We start from the raw sequence: 25,425 nt of genomic DNA, 5'->3' as shown, positions 1-25,425 counted from the left end.
CCTGAGTTGGGATTTGAGCACCACCCTAGCTAACTCCACGCTAACTCTGTCCTTCTGTAGAGGGTTGACTGCTCCTTCCTTCCTGAGACAATTTAACCGCATGGATGAGTCCTGCAGATGTTCAGGGCTATCATAGTAGACTCATGGGCAGCCGGTGAACAGGCCACTGCATGTACTGACGACGGGCATAGCTCACCCTGAAAAGATGTCTCATGGTCCCCAACCAGGTTCTCCAACCCCGGGGCCCACGGTGCACCCAGAGGGATTCTGCCCATTGTGGGGCCAGGGCAGGCCTCAGGCTCTGAGCCCCACTAGCGGAAGGGCAGCTTCTCTGCCAGCAGCTCCTCTGCCAGCAGCACCCCATCTTGGAGACCCAGAGGGTGAAGAGGGCTAAGAAGCTAGCCTGGGAGGATTAGATCCCAGGTTACTAATTCAGGATCCTTGTTCATCATCGGATCTCCAGCATCAGCACGATGCCAGGTACAAGTGAAGGGGCACTAAGCCTTTAAGACTGTTTCCCTGCACAGAACCAGAAGGGAGTGGGCTCAATTATGGGAGGTGTAGCCATGTTGCCATAGGGCTTACACCTGGGAAGAAGCAGTGAGCTCCAAGGATCTCATGACTAGGGTGCTGTTACATGCTCAGGGGTCCAGGATCAGGACTCCTCTGGGCAATTTCTACTTGCAAATAGAAGCAACTAGGTAAGTAAGGACTTGCCACCCTGAGGCAGAGAAAACAGGTTTGATCATGCCTTTATCTGCCCCCAAAGGAGAGAGGCTCCTCGCTTGCACGTTTGCTTTCTGCCATTCTCACCGCCTGGCTAACAGAGAGCCACACATGCATCCAAGCTTCCTGACTCAGCATGTTAATAGACTGCTATCTCCATGCTGTCCCCATGGTGGGAGAGGTATTTTGACATGGCAGATGCAGAAAAGGCAGACTCCCTAACCAGGGTTGCAAGCTGGCAGCAAATGAACCTGGACTTCGGCCTGGGCCCCGTGTGCCTTCTCCAACAAGTGATACTGTGTTTATCTTTTTATTTTTATTTATTTATTTATTTATTTATTTATTTTTTGAGATGGAGTCTCGCTCTGTCACCCAGGCTGGAGTGAGTGGCATGATCTCGGCTCACTGCAACCTCCGCCTCCCGGGTTCAAGTGATTCTCCTGCCTCAGCCTCCCGGGTAGCTGGGACTACAGGCGTGCATCACCTCACCTGGCTAACTGTGTATTTTTAGTAGAGACGGGGTTTCATCATCTTGGCCAGGCTGGTCTTGAACTCCTGACCTCAGGTGATCTGCCCACCTTGGCCTCCCAAGGTCCTGGGACTACAGGTGTGCACCATCATGCCAAGCTAACTTTAAATTTTTTTAATTTTTAGTGGAAATGAGTTTTTGCTATGTTGCCCAAGCTAGTAATCCCACATTTAACCTAAATATCTAAAAAACTTATTTTTCCTTTTCTTTATTGGCTTCTGTCATTAGACTCAGTGCATATGAACAGAGCTTCTGAGTGTAGACAGCCTGAAAAGGGTAAAATAAAAGGAGCCAATTCGTACTTAAGCAGAAAAAAGACATAATAGAGAAAAAAATAAAATCATAAGAAAAAGGGAAAAAATAGCCAATTGATTGATAATAGAATGGGAAAGTTTCTAAGTATGGGAGGTGGGAGTAGGGGTGGAGCAGGGCGCTGGTGTTACAGCTCACTAGGAGATGAGGAGAGCTGGGCTTGCTTTGAGGCAATTCAGGTGGCTCTTCCTGGTTGGTGGAGACAGGGAAGGAACAGGCAGTCAAGGTTCTGCTTTTGTTCTGTCTCAGCCAGTGCCCATTCCAAGGCTCCTATTCCTCGAAAAAACTGACCTGCTGGGCACTCACTGCAAAGTATCCGCTATGAGTGGGGCCCCTACTAGCAACATACTTCTCCAGGCTGGCCTAGTTTACAGAACCCTCAATCCCAGCTAACAGGGCTTTCTTGAGTCAGGGCCTCTCTGCTACCACACCTCCTCCCACAACATTGTATGATCCTTTCTGTTTAGGCTCCTTCCGTTTGGTACTGATTGCTGCTTTTATTAGCAAACATTACACCAAAATGAAAATAAATACAAGTGTCAGTGCGGGAAGGGAGTAAAGTGGGTTCTGTGTCTTCAGTACTGGCAAAAGATTTGCTGTGAGACCTGGTGGTCAACCCAGTACCTGATCTTCTCTGTGCACCTGTGCAATTATTGTAAGGATGTTTATCTGTCTGTCTTCTTCCCCCTCACAGGGCGGGCAGCTGCGGTCTTCCTTATACACACTACTGACACAGGGGTAGGGCCATTCAGGAAGCAGTCATTTCAGGGATAGGCCCACTGCCGCGCCTGCCTGCTCATGTCCACAAGCAGCTGCCCAGCTGATCAATCACCACAATTTGGGGTTAGGAGTTTGGTCCTGGAAGGCAGGTAGCAACAACTACTACCTAGCCAAAGAATATTCTAAAGAGCTGTCCTGTCATGTTCAATGTCTAGGTCCACAGTTCCCGCAAGCTTAGCGAAGTAATGCTCTGTCATTCTTACCCCCATTTACAGATGGAGAAATGGGCTGGGAGATGACAGTATGGAGGCACCAGGATTTTTTGTCTCGGCTCAATTTCTGCATCTCTAAATGGAAATAATTCTACTAACTCTGAGGGTTGTTGGGGGAATTTAATGAATATATGTGTTTACTTGTTTATCTCCTGTTTTCTGTTCTAGACTGTAAACCCCAATGGGCAGCGACTTTGGCTTGTTCACTGCTCTATTGTCAGAGCCTAGAACAAGTGCCTGGTACAAAGTAGGTGTTCAATAAATATCTATGCCTAAATGGAAGAGACAGGAGAGAAGTCTAGGCCAGAGCCTGGCCCTTCTATAACCTTAGTTCCCCAGATTTGCCTTCCACATCAGGCAGCCACTGGTTGATGGAAGCATCGTCGGGCTGGGGCTGGGGCTGGGGTAACCTACTTCTGGCCTTAGGACAAGGTCGGCAAAAATCTCAGCAGTGAGGAGGCCAGAAAAGTCTCAAGGGGCAGGCTGCAATGCCAGCCTAAGCCCTCAGGTTTCCTTTTTCTTTTTCTACATCAGGAAAAGCACTTTTCTCGCCCTGCCTGCAGAGCGGGCCACCCCTAGCTGCAGGTGAGGGACGGGAGAGGAGCCTCCCACGTGCGGCCGAGCGAGGCCGAGGAACAGGAACGGCGTAGCTAGGAGACCAGGTCCCGGAGAAGGAGAGCTGGCCCCACTGGCAGAGAAAGGCGGGGAAGGGCGCGGAGGCGGAGCACTGGGCGGGTACCCGCTGGCGGCTCTCGCGCGGCGGCGCTGCTCCACCTTAAGCGACTGTACCCCCTTAAGGGCGGGCGCTCAAGCAGCGAGCCCCGGGGGCGGGGCCTCCAATGCAAATGAGGGGCGTGGGCAGGCGGGGCGTGGCGGGCGGGGCGCTGACCTGACGTCAGGCTCGCGGCCCGGGCAGTTGGCTCGGCGGCAGCGGAGCGGCCGGAGCGGCCGGAGCGGCGGTGCGGCGGTGCGGACCGGGGCCGCGCGGCGTGGCGCGGGGAGCGGCGGCGGCAGCAGAGCCAGAGCAACATGGCGCCGGTGGGCGGGGGCGGGCGCCCGGGCGGCGGGCCGGCCCGCGGGCGCCTCCTCCTGGCGGCGCCGGTGCTGCTGGTGCTGCTGTGGGCGCTGGGGGCCCGGGGCCAGGGCAGCCCCCAGCAGGGCACGATCGTGGGCATGAGGCTGGCGAGCTGCAACAAGTCGTGTGGGACGAACCCGGATGGCATCATCTTCGTGTCCGAGGGCAGCACCGTGAACCTGAGGCTGTACGGCTACAGCCTGGGCAACATCTCCAGCAACCTGATCTCCTTCACCGAGGTGGACGATGCCGAGACCCTCCACAAGTCCACCAGCTGCCTCGAGCTCACCAAGGACCTGGTCGTCCAGCAGCTGGTCAACGTGAGCCGCGGGAACACGTCCGGCGTGCTGGTGGTGCTCACCAAGTTCCTCCGGAGGAGCGAGAGCATGAAGCTGTATGCACTGTGCACCCGGGCCCAGCCCGACGGGCCCTGGCTGAAGTGGACGGACAAGGACTCACTGCTCTTCATGGTGGAGGAGCCTGGGAGGTTCCTGCCTCTCTGGCTGCACATTCTCCTAATTACGGTGCTGCTGGTGCTGTCGGGCATATTTTCTGGCCTCAACCTCGGGCTTATGGCCCTGGACCCCATGGAGCTGCGCATCGTGCAGAACTGTGGCACCGAGAAGGAGAGGCGCTATGCCCGCAAGATTGAGCCCATCCGGCGCAAGGGCAACTACCTTCTCTGCTCGTTGCTCCTAGGGAACGTGCTGGTCAACACCTCCCTCACAATCCTTCTAGACAACTTCATCGGTTCCGGCCTCATGGCGGTGGCCTCCTCCACCTTTGGCATTGTCATCTTTGGGGAGATCCTACCTCAGGCCCTGTGCTCCCGACATGGGCTGGCTGTGGGTGCCAACACCATCCTTCTCACCAAATTCTTTATGCTACTCACCTTCCCCCTCAGTTTTCCCATCAGCAAGCTCCTGGACTTTTTTCTGGGCCAGGAGATTCGCACTGTTTACAACCGGGAGAAGCTGATGGAGATGTTGAAGGTGACGGAGCCCTATAATGACCTCGTGAAAGAGGAGCTCAATATGATCCAGGGTGCCCTGGAACTGCGGACCAAAACTGTAGAGGATATCATGACCCAGCTCCAGGACTGCTTCATGATCCGCAGCGATGCCATCCTGGACTTCAACACCATGTCGGAGATAATGGAAAGCGGCTATACTCGCATCCCGGTGTTCGAAGACGAGCAGTCCAATATTGTAGATATTCTCTACGTCAAAGACTTGGCCTTTGTGGACCCCGATGACTGCACCCCCCTCAAGACTATCACTCGCTTCTATAACCACCCGGTGCACTTTGTCTTCCATGACACCAAGTTGGATGCCATGCTGGAGGAGTTCAAGAAGGGTAAGGCCAGATGTAGTTCCCCTGGTTCAATTTCCTCGTGACGCCTCTTTTCCCCTGGCGTGTTTTGTGTCTGCTGGCTTTAGTGTTCTGTTTGTGTGACTCTGTGTCCCTTTGCCTATCGCTTCCTATGCTTCTGAGGTGAACGATTTTGGAGGGGTAGACCCATTCTCAAGTGTCTGCCGTCTGCCAGGTAGTGTGCTGTGTGCTCCTGATGAATCAAAGCTGAATAAGACATACTCGCTCCCTTGGAGGGCTGGAGCAAGACCTCAGGGAGATATTGAAGCAAGACAGAGTAAGACAGATGCCTGAAAAGAGGCCAGGGCGATGGAGATTTAAAGTATGGGGTGGAGTCAGGAAGGGGCTGGGAAATTGGGGAATTCACAGGGGAAGGAGCATTTGAGGAGAATCTTAAAAGGTAGAGAGGCTTGCTGCTTGAGGCAGAGGGAACCCCGCAAGCAGAGAACCGGAGTGGAGAAGCAAAAGTGTGCTTGTGGCCCAGCAGGTGGTCCTGTTTGGTGGGTATAATGGCTCTGATGCTTAGTGGTCAATGGCTGGAGTAGTTTGGGGCCCGGTGGTGGACGCTAAGTTTGCTCCCAGCTTGGGAGCTACAGGTTTTTGAGCAGGGGAGTCATGTTACTGGAGGCGCTAGCCCACAGAAGCAGAATTGGGAGGTCTCTAATTGGCTCGCTTCTCAGAACAATGCCAAGTAGCGCTTTCGACTATTCAGCAGAAGCAAGCAGATTAAGTTTTGGTAATTGTGGCGCCAGCGTAAGCTTCCCTCCAGTGGTCTGCTGGAAATCTTCAGCTGCCTTGCACTGCCTTGTGTTTTTTTCTCACCTGGGTTCTTGGCCATTTCGCAGGTAGTTAGAGAGGCATTTGGAGGGTTTACTCATCAGCCTCAAAGCTCAAGGCACACACTCCTTTTCTTCCAGCAAAATTTTCCTCCCACCTCTGCCATTCAGAAACCCTCAAAGTGGCAGTAAACAAGCCAATTATGGAGTGGAACCCTCCCAGGCTGAAGGAAGTGAGGAGGCAGAAAGGGAAGCTCTTTTTAAAGGAATGGGGGTGAGGGGCTCATCCTAAACTTGGGGACTTTGCTTTCTAAACATGCTCCCAGCCTTCATTCCCATAGGAGAGCTCCTACTGGCTGAGGCTGTTCAGGCCGACCTAGGGCTTGGAGGGACTTCGGAATCCTAGCAGGGAGTGAGCTGGCAGGTGTTTCTGTAACGGAGAGTGGAGGACAGCTTTGGAGTGGGATAGGGAGGAGCTGGCTTTGCCAGGTTTGGTCTGAAAAGATGCTGGGGTCAGGGCCAGGGTGGCGGGTTGGTACCCTCCTAAGTTCAACAGACTGAATCTTAGTATTGGAGCTGAGGACCACTTGAGTAAAGTAAGCCAGAGTCTGGGAGAGCCCCAGGGAAGGTGGCCTCCCTGCAGAGACTGGAGAGACAGACCCCTAGTGGTGAAGGCAGAGGCTGCGGTGGGGTGGGGGCGGCTTTGGGAGTGCAGACCCAGGAATCAGGTTTTCCCAGGTACCCGAGCCTGGGACAGAAAAGCGGTGAGGATCTGTGCCCCACCCCCACCCTAAGCCTTGGGACCTGAAGACTTCTCCTATTGCTTAGTTGGGAACCTGATTAGGACCCTCCAGGGCAACTTCCTCCTCACTGCCTCTGTGGTGTTTGGGACTATGGCTTGTGACACACCCAGTAGCACCTTCCCATCAGTTCGTTTGGAATCTGGATCCAACCAGTATGGATTGGTCTGACCAGTCTCCCAGTCTTGATCAGCAGGGCTGAGCTCTCTTGGGTGGGAGCCTCCTGGGTCTTGAGAGGGCTGTCTTTGGGCTCTGTCTTGTCAAGTGCCCTTTCATTAAGTTGGGAAAACAAAGCTAGCATCTCTTAGGCCGTAGCAGAGCTCTGCTGAGCCAGAGTCCCCAGGTTCAGTTTACTCTGGGAAACTCTGCTTAACAGAGGCCAGTAGCCTGAGGCCAAGCCCTGGAGCAGTGCTGGTAAACCCAGGGAACTGCACACAGGCTGCCCAGCACAGCAGGCCGCCCTGGAGATGGTGATAGTCCCCCCTCTCTACCCACCCCCCACAAATGAACAGGCCCTGCGGCTTTATGCCATCACTTACTTCCCCATTCTCAGAGGTCTTGGAAAACCAGTTTTAACTCATTGCACACCGGGTTCCTTGCAGCGTGGCCTCTTCCAGACCTTCCAATCTGGCGTCCACCTTCTTAGTCTGAGATTACCCAGGACACAGCACACACCTAGTGTACATCTGCAATTTAAGAGTTTCTTGGCCAGGCGCGGTGGCTCATGCCTGTAATCCCAGCACTTTGGGAGGGCGAGGCGGACAGATCACGAGGTCAGGAGATTGAGACCATCCTGGCTAACATGGTGAAACCCCGTCTCTACTAAAAATACAAAAAATTATCCAGCCGTGGTGGCACATGCCTGTAGCCCCAGCTAGTCAGGAGGCTGAGGCAGCAGAATCGCTTGAACCCGGGAGGCAGAGGTTGCAGTGAGCCCAGATCGCACCACTGCACTCCAGCTTGGGCGACTGAGCAAGACTCTGTTTCAAAAAAAAAAAGAGTTTAGGAGTCTGGTGTTGGGAATGGTTTTTTTTTTTTTTTTTTTTTTTTTTTGCTAAGAGAAACAAGTGAGCAAAGTTAGAACAGCTGGCATTGTTTTATTTGTTTGTTCGTTGTTTTTTTTTTTTTGAGACAGAGTTTTGCTCTTGTTGTCCAGGCTGGAGTGTAATGGCACAATCTCGGCTCGCTGCAACCTCTACCTCCCGGGTTAAAGCGATTCTTCTGCCTCAGCCTCCTGAGTAGCTGGGGTTACGGGCATGTGCCACCACCCCTGGCTAATTTTGTATATTTAGTAGAGACGGGGTTTCGCCATGTTGGTCAGGCTGGTCTTGAACTCCCGACCTCAGGTGATCCACCCGCCTTGGCCTCCCAAAGTGCTGGGATTACCGGTGTGAGCCACCCTGCCCAGCCTTTCAGCTGGCATTGTTAACAGCACCAGAGTCAGAGCTGGGGCGACTGTCTAGCCCAGCATCTCTCTCTGAGGGTCTGTCCTGGACCCTCCTCCACCCCAGGTTGGGTGAGGGTCCTGAGCCTAGCTTTGCCAGAGTCTTTCTGCCCCACAAGTAATCGTCTTTTAGGGCCTTTGTATTCTTTCTTTCCCCTTTCCAGCATTATAAGCTCCTTGAGGGTAGAGGCCATGCCTTCTTAGTGTTTTCACCACTCAGTGCTTGGTAAAGAGACGGGTCTCCAGTAAGTGTTGGACAAACGAATGAACAATGGATGACTCTCTGGCAAGCCCCACTGGCCTTTTTGCTGTTCTTTTTTTCTTTCTTTCTTTCTTTTTTTTTTTTTTGAGACGGAGTTTTGCTCTCATTGCCCCGGCTGGAGTGCAATGGCACCATCTCGGCTCACTGCAACCTCCACCTCCCATTCTCCTGTCTCAGCCTCCCGAGTAGCTGGGATTACAGGCGCCCGCCACCACGCCCGGCTATTTTTTGTATTTTTTGTATTTTTAGTAGAGATGGGGTTTCACCATGTTGGCCAGGCTGGTTGCGAACTCCTGACCTCAGGTGATCCACCCACCTCAGCCTCCCAAAGTGCTGGGATTACAGGTGTGAGCCACCACACCTGGCCTTTTTTTTTTTTCTTTTTTTTGAGACAGAGTTTCACTCTGGCATGATCTCGGCTCACTGCAACCTCCGCCTCCCAGGTTCAAGCTATTCTTGTGCCTCAGCCTCCCAAGTAACAGGGATTACAGGTGCATGCTACCACATCTGGCTGATTTTTGTATTTTTAGTAGAGATGGGGTTTCACCATGTTAGCTAGGCTAGTCTTGAACTCCTGACCTCAAGCGATCTGCCCACCTCGGCCTCCCAAAGTGCTGGGATTACAGGTGTGAGCCACCGTGCCTGGCCCTTTTTGCTGTTCTTAAACACACCAGGATGCTCCCACCCTGGGGCCTTTGCCCTGGTTGTTTCCTTGGGCTGGAATATTCTTCCCCAGAAGTCAGCATGGCTCACTGTCTTCCCAGGTCACCTCTCAGTGGGGCCTTCTTGCCACCTTGTTTAAAACTGCACCCACCATCCCACCCCAACTTCCTAATCTCCCCTGCCCTGTGCCGATTTCTTCTCTTCTCGTAGCACAAATTGCTCTCTAGCATCTATGTAATTTGCTGATTTACTGTGTTGTCTACTGTCTGTCTCCTCCCACTGGCATATAAGTTTCAAAGGGCAGGTCTCTTTGTTTTGCTCATCAATGTATCTCTAGCCCCTAGAATGGCTCTTGGCACATAGTAAGGCCTCCATCCATGGCACTGAGTGAGTAAGTGAGTGAATGAATACCTGTCTGGTTTGGCAGAGGATCATTCCCATTTTAATAGTGTTAGAATTCTGAGGAGCTGATGAGTGCAAAGAAAAATGGGTGTTGTGCACTTACCGGGTTCAGAGTTCCAGCCACACAGGACAGACAGGAGGAGTGCCTGGGATGACATGTCAGGGACTGAGAAGTAGAGTTTGGGGCCTTGAGTGTGATGCATGGTTCCTCTCCATGTGCCTCAGTTTCCCCACCAGTAAGTGGTCTTTGGCCACTGCGGGTTTACACAGCTTCCCTCATTAGATGAGTCATGAATGTGCACCTGCACACTTAGAGATGGGCTAGGGGCATCAATGCAGAGGTAGGGGCCGAGTGTCCCTAGGAGTAAGGCAGGGGTACAGCCTTGCAGCACTTCTGTCCCCCAGCTCACGGCAGTTAGTGCCAGATATCTGTGGAACCCCATGCTGCATGCAAGACGTGATGCTAGGTGATGCAGGACCACAGGAGTAAGATCATCGAGTTGGTGAGACAAGCCCTCAGGCCTGAGAGTCTCCTGTGATTTGAACCTTGGCCCTTCCGCTTAAACCTCGCCTGGAACTGTTTGCAGTACTGGGTGTTGTGGGTGGGTTTGTCCACCTTGGAATCTCAGAACAAAGCCACCTCCAGCTCCTCCTGCCCCAGTTTGTGTTTTGCCTTCACCACTCTCCCAGACCCTGAAGCTAAGTAATGAAGGAAGAGGGCAGAGCTCTGCACCCCCGCTTGCAGCCCACCTTCCAGCTTCTAGCTGTGCCTCACCCTCTGGGACACTCCTTCCCTCCCAGGTACTTAGCTCATCTTTAAACACCTTATCTTTCCCCACCCACCTTATAACCACCTAGACCCTGTATAGACCTGGGTGTAACTCCAGCCAGCCTGGTCACTGACCTGTGAGGTGGCCTTGGACCTGTTACTCCTCCTCTCAGCAAGGTAGTGCAGTATAAATTGGTGGGGAAAAGCTAGAAATATTTTCATTAAAAAAATCCTCCTGGCTGTGGCTCACGCCTGTAATCCTAGCACTTTGGGAGCTCTTTGGGTGGGTCACTTGAGGCTAGGAGTTCGAGACCAGCCTGGCCAACATGGCAAAACCCCATCTTTACTAAAAAAATGCAAAAATTAGCTGGGTATGATGGCACATGCCTATAATCCCAGCTACTGGGGTGGCTGAGGCAGGAGAATTGCTTGAACGGAGGTTGCAGTGAGCTGAGATTGCACCACTGCACTCCAGCCTGGGCGATAGAGCAAGACTCTGTCTCAAAAAACAAAACAAAACAAAACAAAACAACAACAACAACAAAACACCCATATTTTCATCTAGGCTGTGTCAGATTTTCCCACTGACTTAATTTTATTCCCGCAACAACTTTATAAAGTTGAGAAAAAACACTGCATGATTTTTGCATTCACTTTTGGTTCCTCTCATCTGACACACCTTAAGTAACTTATCCTCCACACCCCACCCTCCCATCCGCACCTGCTTATTCATCCATTTGTTCAACCAACAGTGACCGTTTTGAAGCCTGTGTGTCAGACACTGTGCAGGCTGTTGGGAATCAGAGATGAATAAAACTGCCCTGTTCACAGAACTCACAGTCTACCAAGGAGAGACACGTGAACAACGCCTAGCTGCACAGAGCTCACAGATAGGGTGCCGTGGGGCTGAGGGAGGGCAGGCCTGTGAGATGCTTCTGAAGTGAGAGTAACTAGACTTGTTGATCCTTGTGGAGATCTGGGAGTCAGGGCCCGGAAGTAGTTGTGAAAGTCTGAGGTTTCTAGCTTGGGATTCAGGTTATGTCATTTAACTGCAATCGGGAAAGGAGGACGAAGAGACAGTTTAGTGAGGGCAGAGGGAGGTAAGTGGTGGTCATAATCATGGTGTGACCCGTTGCTGAGCTCCTTCTCCGTGCCCAGCATTGTTTACACTGGAGCTTCTCACACTCGACTGCCTGGACATTTTGTTGAAATGCAGACTTGAACTCAGTGGGTCTGGGTGTGGCCCGAGAGTCTGCATTTCTGACAGGTTCTCAGATGATGCCCATGCTGCTGGCCCTGGACCACACCAGTGTGCAGTAACATCTAGGCAGGCATGCAGGGGAAAATGCCCACGTGAGGCTGAGGAGCAAGGCCAGGACAACGCTAAAAGGTTTAAGAGTCAGCCAAGAGGCCGGGTGCGGTGGCTTACGCCTGTAATCCCAGCACTTTGGGAGGCCGAGGCGGGCAGATCATGAGGTCAGGAGATCGAGACCATCCTGGCTAACACGGTAAAACCCTGTCTCTACTAAAAATACAAAAAATTAGCTGGGTGTGGTGGTGGGCGCCTGTAGTCCCAGCTACTCGGGAGGCTGAGGCAGGAGAATGGTGTGAACCCGGGAGGTGGAGCTTGCAGTGAGCCGAGATCTCGCCACTGCACTCCAGCCTGGGCAACAGAGCGAGACTCCGTCTCAATAAAAAAGGAGTCGGCCAAGAGCAGGCAGAATGGAGAGAGAGCTGCTGGGCACAGTGGCTTTGTAATCCCAGCACTTTGGGAGGCTGAGGCAGGTGGATCACCTGAGGTCAGGAGTTCAAGACCAGCCTGACCAACATGGCGAAACCCCGTCTCTACTAAAAATACAAAAATTAGGCCTGGTGGTGGGTGCCTGTAATCCCAGCTACTGCGGAGGCTGAGGCAGGAGAATAGCTTGAATCGGGAGGCGGAGGTTGCAGTGAGCCGAGATCGCGCCATTGCACTCCAGCCTGGGTGACAGAGTGAGACTCTGTCTCAAAAAAAAAAAAAAAAAGAATGTGTGAGAGAGGAAAGGACAGTGCAGGGGGTGTCAGTGTGTAAAAGCCAGGCTGAGGCGACTCCTTGATGGAGACGAAGAGAACCAAGGGGGCACGCTATTCGGGAGCCTCCTTGGAGGGTCAGATGGGGTGAAGACCATGCACAGACTGTGGGATGGGACCTTAGGCTGTGGGGTGCCCAGCGAGAGCAGCCTCGGACAAGTGGTGCCCGAAGGCAGCTTTGCACCGGTTCTCCGTCAGCCCTGCCTGGTAGTAGCCTCAATATGGTGATTTGATCTCAAGAAGCTGCCCGGGGGCAGGTGTATCTGAGAGTGACAGGAGCTGGTTAATACTCCGGGTGCAGGCAGAGGTCCCAGCAGGGACAGCTGACAGAGCTGTGGCCAGGCTCCTTCTCACTTTCCCTTTAGTGCAGTGCTGTGGGAAGGGAACATGAGCACGTGGAGGGGCCTGGTGCGTGCCAGCCAGTGGGCAGCTGCACCTCCTTCCTGGCTGGCCCCGTGCAGCCTATGGGCGGGTTCCCAAAGAGGAGCCAGCACTGAGAGGACACTCACGTGTCTTCACTTGACAGTTCTCTTCTCAGAGCTCTTGTTTGTGCAATGGAAGGCAATGCTGTGCATCGAGGCCCTGATAGGTTCTTAGTTATTCTGGTGTTTACTTTTCAAAGGTCTCGTATTTTTAACTAGGAAATCCCGCTCCAGTGTTTTTCTGCTCACCTCTGGTCAGGACGGGAAGCACCGAGCAGATGTTTAACCTTGAAAATGGGTGAATACACAGGAGCACATCAGGGAATGGCCCTACAGGATCAGCAGGGGGCCCTTGGGAAGGGGAGGCCTGTCTCGTAAGTAAAAGTCTGGGAAGACATTTCAGCGGAATTTGCTAGGGCGGGTAGACATGGCGTTTTCCACTCTGGTACGTGTTGCCCTGGGAGAGCTTGGACAAGACCCGAAGGCTGAGAGGTGAGCCTCACCGTCCTTCACAGCAGCTTTGGGGGTGTGGCTCAGGCCTCCCGGGCTGCTTCCCCTCCTTTTCTAGAGGGACTTGGGGGTGCGGATCCCTGGGTGCCTTCTCTCTGCACCCCTCCCACATGAACCTGGTTGACTGAACAGCAAGGACATCTTTGAGGGGAAGGAAGCCTGGCCCCTCTGAAGGAGTCGCTACTACAGGCCTCCAGTCTCCTTGAGGGTAGGGGCCAGCATGGTTGTCCTGCACTGAGCGCTGGCTCCTGAAAGGCCGTGCAGCCATGGAGAGTGTGTATGGAAAGGCAGCCTGGGCCAGGCCTCTGTCGCTGCCTTGGTGACTGATTTTCGCAGAGCCTCCTGGTTCCTTCTCCCCAGCCCGTGGGGGATGGACAGGCTGTCTCGAAGCCTTCCTGTGGTCTTAGGGATTCTTGGAACTCCTTAGCAGAACTGACTCTGAGATGTGTGAAGGTGCTAGAATTTCCAGAGGTACCCAGCTGGCCCTCGGCTGAGGGGGTGGGAAGCAGCTGTCCGGCTGGTAGCTGCCATTTGCTCCAACCTGCTGCAGTACAGCTCTCAGCCCCTGTGTCTGCTGCCACGCCTGCCCTGCGCCTCGCTTACCCCTCTCCTCTCACCAGAAGGTACTGTCGTGGAGAGGGTCAGAAGCTCCATAAAGGGCCCCTGGCTTATGTCGTAGGCTAGAGCCTGGACTCCTTACTTCTGTGCCTATTCCACTGTTAGAAGATTTTCTTTTTTTTTTTTTTTTTTTTTGTTATTAGTGTTTATTATTTTTCCGTAGCCATAAAAGAGATACATCTCATTGCTGGAACTTGTCTCTATTAAAAACAAAACAAAACAAAAACCTTATAACAAACAGCATGGATGGATGCAGTGGTTCACACCTATAATCCCAGTACTTTGGGAGGCCGAGGCGGGTGGATCACCTGAGGTCAGGAGTTCAAGACCAGCCTGGCCAACATGGTGAAACCCTGTCTCTACAAATACAAAAAATTTTAGCCGGTCGTGGTGGTGCATGCCTGTAATCCCAACTACTTGGGAGGCTGAGGCAGGAGAATTGAACCCGGTAGGTGGAGGTTACAGTGAGCCAAGATCGTGCCACTGCACTCCAGCCTGGGTGACAGAGCCACACTCCATCTCAAAAAAAAAAAAAGAAAGAAAAAAGAAAGAAATCCTTGCTTTTTGGAACACAGTTTAGATGGGTTCTTCAGATTCCCTGCTGATAAGAAATTAAATCCTTATCCCCATCATCCTTTGGGAGTCTCTCAGAGAATCTGCACCAGGACAAGGGCTGGGCAGTGCTGTGCGCCTCTGCGGGAAGGTGAGCCCAGAGGCTGGGTGTATAGCTGCTAGTTTGTTTTGCTGGGGGTTAAACTTGGTGTTGCTGGAGCATTCCCCAGAGGTTACGATCAGAATTGCTTCCATGCTGCAGGGCTGATTTACTGTGAAGGGGTAGGGTTGTTGCAGGACTGGTTTCCCAGGCTCTCTGGAACGCCTGGTCTCTGGCCAGGAGGCAGCCTGGAGCCTCAGTGCAAGGAGGATCCCTCCCCTACCCCAGGTAGGGCCACTCCCACACATGTGCACACCCACACTCATACCCCCACATAGGCACAGGCAGGCTTACTCCCACCTATGCTCACACACACACTCATACCCCCACAAAGGCACAGGCAGGCGCTCACACACCCCATGCGTGCACACACACTCATACCCCCACATAGGCACAGGCAGGCTCTACTCCCACCCATGCGCACACACACTCATACCCCTCACATAGGCACAGGCAGGTGCTCACACACACGTGCGCACACACACATGCCCCCCACGTAGGCACAGGCAGGTGCTCACACACACATGCGCACACACACTCATACCCCCCACAAAGGCACAGGCAGGCACTCACACACACATGCGTGCACACACATACACACTCATACCCCCACATAGGTACAGGCAGGCGCTCACTCACACATGCGCACACACACTCATACCCCCACATAGGCACAGGCAGGCGCTCACACACACATGCGTGCACACACACACACACACTCATACCCCCACATAGGCACAGGCAGGCGCTCACACACACGCGCAATCACACACACACACTCATACCCCCACATAGGCACAGGCAGGCTCACTCCCACCCATGCTCACACACCCACACTGATACTCCCCACAAAGGCACAGGCAGGCTTGCTCTCACCCATGCACGCACACACACACTCATACCCCCCACAAAGGCACAGGCAGGTGCTCTCACACACTTGCACACACACACACTCCTACCTCCCAGATGCACAGGCAGGGCCACTCACACATGTTCACACCCACCTGCTAACCCCCCATGTGCACACACAGGCTCGCAAACGCCCACATTTATGCATACATAGACTGTCACCAGGAGTCCTGCCTTAAACCGAAACCTATTTCTCATGAAACTTTCCCAAGAGTTAGAAGTCAGTTTCAAAAATTAGTAAATGCTTTTACAGTGTGATTTATTTCATGAAATGCTCAAAATAGTGACTTTCTCTTCAGCTGCTAGTGATCTGGTCATCCACATTGATGACTGTGTCCCCCTCAGACCTCATGGTGAGGACTAAGTGAGGTAAGGCGTGCAAGGTGCCGAGCCCTGTGCCTGGCACTGTGTAATCATGCGGTAAATATTAGTTATTTTTAAAATTATTATTGCTATTATCCAAAAGGTGCCCCAGTTGACACTGATGCCAACCTGTGGCCACAGCAGTTCTCATACACTGTCTCCGTTGGCAGGCTGCCCTGCTGTTCAGGGTGGTGTCATTTTTGGAATTATAAATACACTGACACCTACCATGTACCCACAAAAATTTAAAATTAAATGAAATGGCAAGGCGCGGTGGCTCATGCCTGTAATCCCAGCACTTTGGGAGGTCGAGGTGGACAGACCACCTGAGGTCAGGAGTTTGAGACCAGCCTGGCCAACATGGTGAAATGCTGTCTCTACTAAAAGTACAAAAATTAGCCGGATGCGGTGGCGTGTGCCTGTAGTCCCACCTACTCAGGAGGCTAAGACTGGAGAATCGCTTGAACCCAGGAGGTGGAGGTTGCAGTGAGCCAAGATCATGCCACTGCACTCCAGCCTGGGTGACAGAGTAAGACTCCATCTAAAAAAAAAAAAAAAAAAAAGTTAATTAAATATAGAAAGCTTATTAAAAATAAATAAATAAATAAACTGAGCTCAAAAGAACCCTCTATATAATTATATGCTAATTCAGATGCCATCTTATCTGAACCCCAGTGTATATAGTCAGGGTAACAGAAGGCAGAGCTCAAGGGAGAAAAATGAAAGTGAAAGAGGAAATTCACCTCATTTACTTAGTTTTCCCCCCTTCCAAATTGGGGAGAGTTAAACCCACCGTCCTGACCGCCAGCGCATCCATGTTCCGACTTCAGGAGCATCATGTGAGGGCTGCCCTGTGGGAGGGGGCAGGGGAAGGAAGGAGCACAGCTCTATTTGCCAGTCATGTGTTTTCATTTCAGCTTCACTGGTCCTCTGCTGCCTCCCAGGTGTCTCAGGGAGGGAGGGAAGAGGCCACCAGGTGAGTCTCTGTTCCCTTGGAGCCCCATCTTGCCTCCGCAACAAAGATCTTTGGTCACTTGGAGGCCAGGAGTTTGAGGTTACATGAGCTATGATTGCACCACTGCGCTTCAGCCTGGGTGGCAGAGCGAGACCCTGTGTTTAAAATTTTTTTTTAAATTAAAAAGTTAAAAAAAAAGAACGAACAGGGGAAATGCCTGTGCCTGTGTTAGTGGTTAACATTTATGAAATAATTATTTAATCCTCCAAGTGCTGTAGATGGGAAACTGAGGCTTAGAGAGGCCAACAGTCTTTCCCAGTCACATGACAGCTGAGTGGCAACCTCAGGCTGTGTGGCCCTAGCAGCCATGCTCTGAAGCACTATGCAGTGTCTCCTTGCAGTGAGATTGTAGCTGTTAAGAAAGAGAGCAGGCTGGGTGCAGTGGCTCACGCCTGTAATCCCAGCACTTTGAGAGGCCAGGGCGAGTGGATCACCTGAGGTCAGGAGTTCGAGACCAGCCTGACCAACGTGGCAAAACCACATCTCTACTAAAAATACAAAAATTAGCTGGGTGTGATGTGTGCCTGTACTCCAGCTACTTGGGAGGCTGAGGCAGAAGATTCGCTTGAACCCAGGAGGTGGAAGTTGCAGTGAGCAGAGATCATGCCACTGCACTCTAGCCTGGGAGACAGAGTGAGACTCCATCTCAAAAAAAAAAAAAAAAAGCCAGAAGATTGGGAGATTCCAGTAAGTTCAGGCTAAAAAATGCTAAAAACTGTACTGTCAGTTTTACATTTTTTTTAGGTAAACTTTTTGTTGATGCATAATATAGAGAAAAGTGCATAAATCATAAGGGTACAGCCTGATAGTTTTTCACAAAACAAACACCCCTAACTGCCACTGAGCTCCAGTAATAACACATTATCCACACCCTGGAAGCCCACCCCTGACCCCATGCACCCTCCCAGTCCCTGCCCTGCTCCCTCAGTCATCGTGGGTCAAAGTTTTTCTGTTTATAAACTTTTGTAAGTGAATCATATCATATATACACACTTTTGTGTCTGGCTTCTGCTGAATGTTAAGGGTCTGAGCTTCATCCATGCTGTGTGTAGCTGTCATTCATTCCTTTTGGTTGCTGTCATAATATTCCCTTATATAACCAGTAATATTGTTGATGGACATTGCATTGTTTCCAGTTTGGGACTATTACAAATGATGCTGCTAAGAACACTCTTGTGCATGTCTCTTGCTGAACATATGAAGGCATTTCTGTTAGGAATATGCCCGGGAACGGAATTGCTAAGGCACAGGGATGGTAGAGATGAGAGTTTTCCAAAGTGCTTGTATCAGTGTTCACTCCTATCCCCACCAACTCTGGTATTGTTAAGTATGTGTATGTGTGTTTAATGTTTGCCATTAAGGTGTGTGCATGGTTGTGTCTCACTGTGTTTTGTTTTTGTTTTGTTTTGTTTTTGTTTTTGTTTTGTCTCTCTGTCATCCAGGCTGGAGTGTAGTAGCATGATCACAGCTCACTGCAGCCCCCACCTCCCAGGCTCAAGCAGTCCTCCCACCTCAGCCTCCCAAGTAGCTGGGACCACAGGTGTGGGCCACCACGCCTGGCTAATTTTTAAATTTGTGTAGAGAATGTGGTCTTGCCTTGTTGTCCAGGCTGCTCTCGAACTCCTGGCCTCAAACCATCTTCCCTCCTCGGCCTCCTAAAGTGCTGGGATTACAGGCCAGAGCCACTGTGCCATTGTAGTTTTTTTTTTTTTTTTTTTTTTTTTGAGGTGGAGTCTCGCTCTGTTGCCCAGGCTGGAGTGCAGTGGCGTGATCTCAGCTCACCACAACCTCCACCTCCCGGGTTCAAGCGATTCCTCTGCCTCAGCCTCCCAAGTAGCTGGGACCACAGGCCGCGCACCACCACGCCTGGCTAATTTTTTATATTTTAGTAGAGACGGGCTTTCACCGTGTTGATCAGGATGGTCTCGATCTCCTGACCTCATGATCCACCTGCCTCGGCCTCCGAAAGTGCTGGGATTACAGGCGTGAGCCACTGCACCCGGCCGCCATTGTGTTTTTTTTAAATTTACTTTTATTGATACATAATAGCTATTTTCACAGTACATGTGATAATTTGACAGATTCATGTAATCAAATCAGGGTAATTGGGATATTCATCACCTTGAATAGTTATGTGTTCTTTATGCTTGGAACATTTGAATTATTCTCTCCTAGTTATTTTGAAATGTAAAATTGACTAATGTTAACCATTATCACCTACTGATCTATGGAGCACCAGGTCTTATTTCTTCTAAGTGTATATTTGTACCCATTAATAAACCTCTTTTCATCCCCCTCATTGTGGTTTTGAGATGGAGTCTCGCTCTCTCGCCCAGGCTGGAGTGCAGTGATGCATCTCGGCTCACTGCAACCTCTGCCTCAAGGGTTCAAGCAATTCTCCTGCCTCAGCCTCCTGAGTAGCTGGGATTACAGGCATGAGCCACCATACCAGGCTAATTTTTTTGTATTTTTAGTAGAGATGGGGTTTCACCATATTGGCCAGGCTGGTCTCGAACTCCTGACCTTGTGATCCCCTTGCCTTGGCCTCCCAAAGTGCTGGGATTACAGGCGTGAGCCACTGCGCCCCACCTCATTGTGGTTTTAATTTAGATTTCCCTAGTGAATTATGATATTGAGCACATTTTTATATGCTTATTGTCCATTTGACTATTCTTTTTATTTGTGTCTTAACTGTTTTCTTTTTTTTTGTTTTTGAGACGGAGTCTCACTCTTGTTGCCCCGGCTGGAGTGTAATGGCGCAATCTCAGCTCACTGCAATCCCCGCCTCCTGGGTTCAGGCAATTCTCCTGCCTCAGCCTCCCGAGTAGCTGGGACTACAGGAGCGCACCACCACACCCAGCTAATGTTTGTATTTTTAGTAGAAACGGTTTCACCATGTTGGCCAGGATGGTCTCAATCTCTTGATCTTGTGATCTGCCCGCCTCGGCCTCCCAAAGTGCTGGGATTACAGGCATGAGCCACTGCGCCCGGCCTGTTGCCTGTTTTCTAGGAGGTTTGCCTTGCCTTTTTATTTCTTTTTTGAGATACAGTCTCTCTGTCACGTAGGCTGGATGCAGTGATGCAATCATGGCTCACTATAGCTTCAACTTCCCAGGCTCAAGCAATATATTCCACTTTACAACCTCCTGAGTAGCTGGGACCACAGCTGTGTGCCACCACACCTGGCTACTTTGAGACAGAGTCTTGCTTTATTGCTCAGTCTGGAGTGTAGTGGCACGATCTTGGCTCACTGCAACCTCCACCTCCTGGGTTCAAGTGATTCTCCTGCCTTAGCCTCCTGAGTAGCTAGGATTACAAGCGTGTGCCACCACACCCGGCTAATTTTTTATATTTTTGGTAGAGATGGGGTTTCACTGTGTTGGCCAGGCTGGTCTTGAACTCCTGACCTCAGGTGATTCACCTGCCTTGGCCTCCCAAAGTGGTGGGATTACAGGAGTGAGCCACCACGCCTGGCCAACTTTGTGTATTTTTTGTAGAGAGAGGGTTTGCCCTGTGTTGCCTTGGCTGGTCTCGAACTCTCTGCCTTTTTTTTTTTTTTTGAAACAGGATCTTGCTTTGTCACCCAGGCTGGAGCACAGTAGTGTGATCTTGGCTCACTGAAGCCTCGACTTCCTGGGCTCAAGAAATCCTCCCACCTCAGCCCCCCAAGTAGCTGGGATCACAGGCACATGCCACCATGACTGGCTAATTTTTGTATATTTTGTAGAGGTGGGGTTTCACCAAGTTGCCCAGGCTGGTCTTGAACTCTTGAACTCAAGTGATCTGCCCACCTTGGCCTCCCAAAGTGCTGGGATTACAGGTGTGAGCCACCGTGCCTTACCCTCTCTGCCTTTTTCTTAACCATGTTTAGGAGTTATTTATATATTATTTATTCTATATATTCTTTATATAGTTATGTATATCTGGACCCTTTAAAAATTTATTCCTAGGGGCCAGGTGCAGTGGCTCACGCCTGTAATCCCAGCACTTTTGGAGGCCGAGGCAGGCAGATCACAAGGTCAGGAGTTCAAGACCAGCCTGGCCAAGATGGTGAAACCTTGTCTCTACTAAAAATACAAAAAAATTAGCTGGGCATGGTGGCGGGCACCTGTAATCCCAGCTACTCCGGAGTCTGAGACGGAGAATTGCTTGAACCCGGGAGGTGGAGGTTGCAGTGAGTCGAGATGGCACCACTGCACTCCAGCCTGGGCGACAGAGCAAGACTGTCTCAAAAAAAAAAAAAAATTATTTCTATGTATCTTTTTTTTGTAGTTATTATAAGCAGGATTGCCTTAAAATTTTTTTTTTATATGAGGGTCTCACTATGTTGCCCAGGCTGGTCTTGAACTCCTGGGCTCAAGTAATCCTCCTGCCTCAGCTTCCTCAGTAGCTGGGACTATAGGTGCATGCCACTTGTCCCAGTTAATTTTTATGAACCCTTTATCAGACATAAGTATTGCAAATACATTCTCCCACTCTGCGGATTTTAGCCTTTACATAGCTTTTTTATTTTAAGCATTTAATTGACAAAAACCATATATATTTGTGGTGTACAACAAGCTAATTAATATGTATGTGACCTTATATACTGTCTAAGTCTGGTTTGTGAGACTGGGTGATTTATTTATTTTATTTATTTATTTTTTCGAGATGGAGTCTCGCTCTGTTGCCCAGGCTGGAGTGCAGTGGCGCGATTTTGGCTCACTGCAAGCTCTGCCTCCTGGCTTCACGCCATTCTCCTGCCTCAGCCTCTTGAGTAGATGGGACTATAGGCGCCTGCCACCATGCCCGGCTAATTTTTTGCATTTTTTCAGTAGAGACGGGGTTTCACCGTGTTAGCCAGGATGGTCTCGATCTCCTGAGCTCGTGATCCTCCTGCCTCGGCCTCCCAAAATGCTGGGATTACAGGCGTGAGCCACCGCGCCTGGCCAATATTCTTTCTTTAAAAGCTGTATGGAATCACTTGAACTCAGGAGTTTGAGACTAGCCTGGGCAACGTGGTGAAACCCTGTCTCTACCAAAAATACAAAAATTAGCTGGGCGTGGTGGCATGCACCTTTGATCCCAGCTACTTGGGAGGCTGAGGTGGGAGGGTTGTTTGAGCCTGGGAGGCAGAAGTTGCAGTGAGCTAAGATTGTGCCACTGCCCTCCAGCCTGGGTGACAGAGCAAGACCTCGTCTCAAAAAAAAAAAAATCCATATGATACCCAGGACTTTGTATTGAGAAGATCCGTTTTCTCACTGGACTGTGGTGCACATGTGGGTCTCTCTGGACTCTTAGATTTAATTGATCTGTTTCTTTTTCTTTGCTCCAGTAACCATGTTGGCATAATTGCAGCAACTTTATAATAAGTTTTGATATCTGGTAATGTTAAGCCTTTTGTTCTTCAAGATTGTCTTAGCTATTCTTAGCTTTTTACCTGGGAATTTTATGGAATTGCACTGAATCTACAGATCAACTCAAAGACTTGACATTTTTTTTTTTTTTTAGACGGAGTCTCACTTTGTCTCCAGGCCGGAGTGCAGTGGTGTGATCTCGGCTCACTGCAACCTCCGCCTCCTGGGTTCAAGCAATTCTCCTGCCTCAGCCTCCTGAGTAGCTGGGGCTACAGGCACGTGCCACCACACCCAGCTAATTTTTGTATTTTAGTAGAGATGGTGTTTCACCATGTTGGCCGGGATGGTCTCGATCTCTTGACCTTGTAATCTGCCCGTCTTGGCCTCCCAAAGTGCTGGGGTTACAGGCAGGAGCCACCGCGCCTGGCCAGACTTGACATTTTATAGTAGTGAATCTTCCAATCTGTGAACACGATGACCTTTTCATTTGTGTCCTCTTAGTTTCTTTCAAAAATATTTTTGTGTGGAAATCTTACACATCTTTTCTTAAGTATATTCCTAGTTATTTGGTGATCATAAATGAGGGCTCTAAAATTTGATTTTCCAAAGTTTGTTATAGGTTGTTCCATCTCCACCCCAGCTGGGGTGTACTGTAGTTTAGTTCTGGCGCCAGCTGCCTGGAGTTAGCATCACTGGATTCCACAGGTTTAAGGTTTCTGCCCTCCCCAAGACTGCCCACTTGCTCTCCCTTTTTTTTTTTTTTTTTTTTTTCTTTTTTAGAGACGGGCTTCACTGTGTTGTCCAGGCTGGTCTCAAACTCCTGACTTCAAGTGATCCTCCCACCTTGGCCTCCCAAATTGCTGGGATTACAGGCGTGAGCCACCATGTCTGGCCTCACTTGTGCACTGCTAACCAACCGACTCTGTGTATGGGGGTTCTCATGACCTCAGGTTCAGTAATTCATTAGAACAACTCACAGAACTCAGGACAGTGCTACACTTAGGATTACAGGTTTTTGTTTTGTTTTGTTTTTTTAAGAGACAGGTTTTTTTGTTTGTTTTTATTTGTTTGTTTGTTTGTTTTTTTGAGATGGAGTCTCCATCTATTGCCCAGGCTGGAGTCCAGTGGCACGATCTTGGCTCGCTGCAACCTCTGCCTCCTGGGTTCAAGCAATTCTTCTGCCTCAGCCTCCCCAAGTAGCTGGGACTACAGGCGCATACCACCACACCCAGCTAATTTTTTTTTTTTTTTGTATTTTTAGTAGAAATGAGGTTTCGCCATGTTGGCCAGGCTGATCTCGAACTCTTTTTTTTTTTTTTTTTTTTTTGAGATGGAGTCTCACTCTGTTGCCCAGGCTGGAATGCAGTGGCACAATCTCGGCTCACTGCAAGCTCCGCCTCCCGGGTTCACGCCATTCTCCTGCCTCAGCCTCCCGAGTAGCTGGGACTACAGGCACCCGCCACAATGCCCAGCTAATTTTTTGTGTTTTTTAGTAGAGACGGGGTTTCACTGTGTTAGCCAAGATGGTCTCGCTCTCCTGACCTCGTGATCCACCTGCCTCAGCCTCCCAAAGTGCTGGGATTACAGGCGTGAGCCACCGTGCCCGGCCTGATCTCGAACTCTTGACCTCAGGTGATCCACCTGCCTCGGCCTCCTGAAGTGCTGGGATTACAGACTTGAGCCACCATGCCCAGCCAAGAGACAGAGTCTTGTTCTGTTGCCCAGGCTAGAGCGCAGTGGCACAATCATAGCTCGCTGCAGCCTCAAACTCCTGGGCTTAAGTGATCCTCTACCTTGGCCTCCCAAAATGCTGAGATCACAGGCTTGAGCCACCATGCCCGGACCTGATTATAGTTTTATTTTGAGGGATACACATAGGATGAGGCTTTGTCGGTCCTAGAGGAGCTTCATGCCCTCTGCCTGTGGTGTCAGGGCACTCTGTCTAGATATGTTAATGTATTCACCAACCAGGAAGCTCAGTGAGCTTTGGGGTCCAGAGTTTTTATCCAGACCTCATTACATGTTTGATTTAAGTCATTCACCACAGGATTGAACCCAATCTCTAGACCCCTCCCTTCCCTGGAGGAAGGACAATTCAAAGCCCAACTGGGTAATCACCTGCTTAGTCTTCACCATGTTGCCCAGGCTGTTCTGGAACTCCTGGGAAGGCTTTCAAAGTTGATCATTTTGTATGATTTTTGTAGGGTTTTTTGTAGATTTCCTTTACCAGATCAAGGAAATTCCCTTCTCCCCTTAGTTTGCTAAGAATTTTTATGATGAATAGGTGTTGAATTTTGCCAAATGCTCTTTTTGTGTCTGTTGAGATGATTGAATAACCTATTTTCTTTATTCTGAAATACCCTGATTGATTTTTTAATGCTAATCCCAAATTTATTGTATAACCGGAGTAGAACTAACTTAGTGACATTATTCTATTTACACACCACTGTATTTGATTTGCCAATATCTTTATTTAGGATTTTGGCATCGGCCAGGCATGGTGGCTCATGCCTGTAATCCCAGCACTTTGGGAGGCTGAGACAAATGGATTACTTGAGCCCAGAAGACCCTGTCTTTACTGAAAATAAAAAAATTAGCTGAGTGTGGTGGCATGAGCCTGTAGTCCCAGCTACTTGGGAGGCTGAGGTGGGAGGATCATTTGAGCCCGACAGGCAGAGGTTGCCGTGAGCTGAGATTGCACCATTGCACTCTAGCCTGGGTGACAGAGTGAGACATTGTCTCAAAAAAAAAAAAAAAAAAAGAATTTTGGCATTTATGCTCATGAGACAGATGAGACTATAATTGTTTTCCCGCTGTTAAACTGAAGAAAGACACCATATCATTTTTTTTTCTTTAATGGCAGGAAAAATAATTGATAGTGAGCAAGTAATATTCTTGTCCTCTTCCTCCCCTTCTGTTCCTACACCTAACAACCAGTATCAGCCTCTGGCATCACCTCAACTGTTGCTGTAGTTTTCCTCTCTGTTTGACATCAATGATTCCTTGGAATGATTTTAGTAGTTTGTAAACATTTGGAAACAGTATATGATGACCAGGAACCAACTGGGATTTACTAAGGGGAAAAAAAGCTAATTTTCATTTCTTTTGTGTATGTTGGGGAGGGTAGGATTACTAGGTTAGTGCAATGGAAAGCTAGTCCCAGAATAGATGTATTTCAGCAAAGTATTTAACAGAATTTCGGTTAAGTCTTTAGGATCAACATGGGACCTGTGGGCTCTTTAATAGTGGTCCACGCTGGGAATGGGGGCTCACACGTGTAATCCTACCACTTTGGGAGGTCAATGCAGGAGGATCTCTTGGGGTCAGGAGTTCAAGACCAGCCTGGTCA

The 25,425-nt window shown here is 50.2% G+C and overlaps 1 protein-coding gene across 4 annotated transcripts in view; it reads left to right on the top strand.

Annotated features, from left to right (window-relative positions):
• Positions 1-3,472: 3,472 nt before the first annotated feature.
• CNNM4 (cyclin and CBS domain divalent metal cation transport mediator 4) overlaps positions 3,473-25,425 on the top strand; it is a 49,941-nt gene continuing 27,988 nt past the window's right edge. The window contains exon 1 of one of the 4 annotated variants that reach the window (XM_003805744.6): positions 3,473-4,990. In XM_003805744.6, coding sequence (XP_003805792.3) covers positions 3,589-4,990 — 1,402 coding nt within the window. In that variant the 5' untranslated portion in view covers positions 3,473-3,588. The remainder of the gene's footprint in view (positions 4,991-25,425) is intronic. The other 3 variants (XM_034953742.3, XM_034953743.3, XM_008974473.5) reach the window with 3 other exon arrangements.

This window comes from Pan paniscus, chromosome 12 (genome assembly GCF_029289425.2).
Source record: "Pan paniscus chromosome 12, NHGRI_mPanPan1-v2.0_pri, whole genome shotgun sequence".
Taxonomy (NCBI): domain Eukaryota; kingdom Metazoa; phylum Chordata; class Mammalia; order Primates; family Hominidae; genus Pan; species Pan paniscus.
Note: the sequence above shows the minus strand (reverse complement) of the source record. Positions and strands in the feature narration are given on the sequence as shown.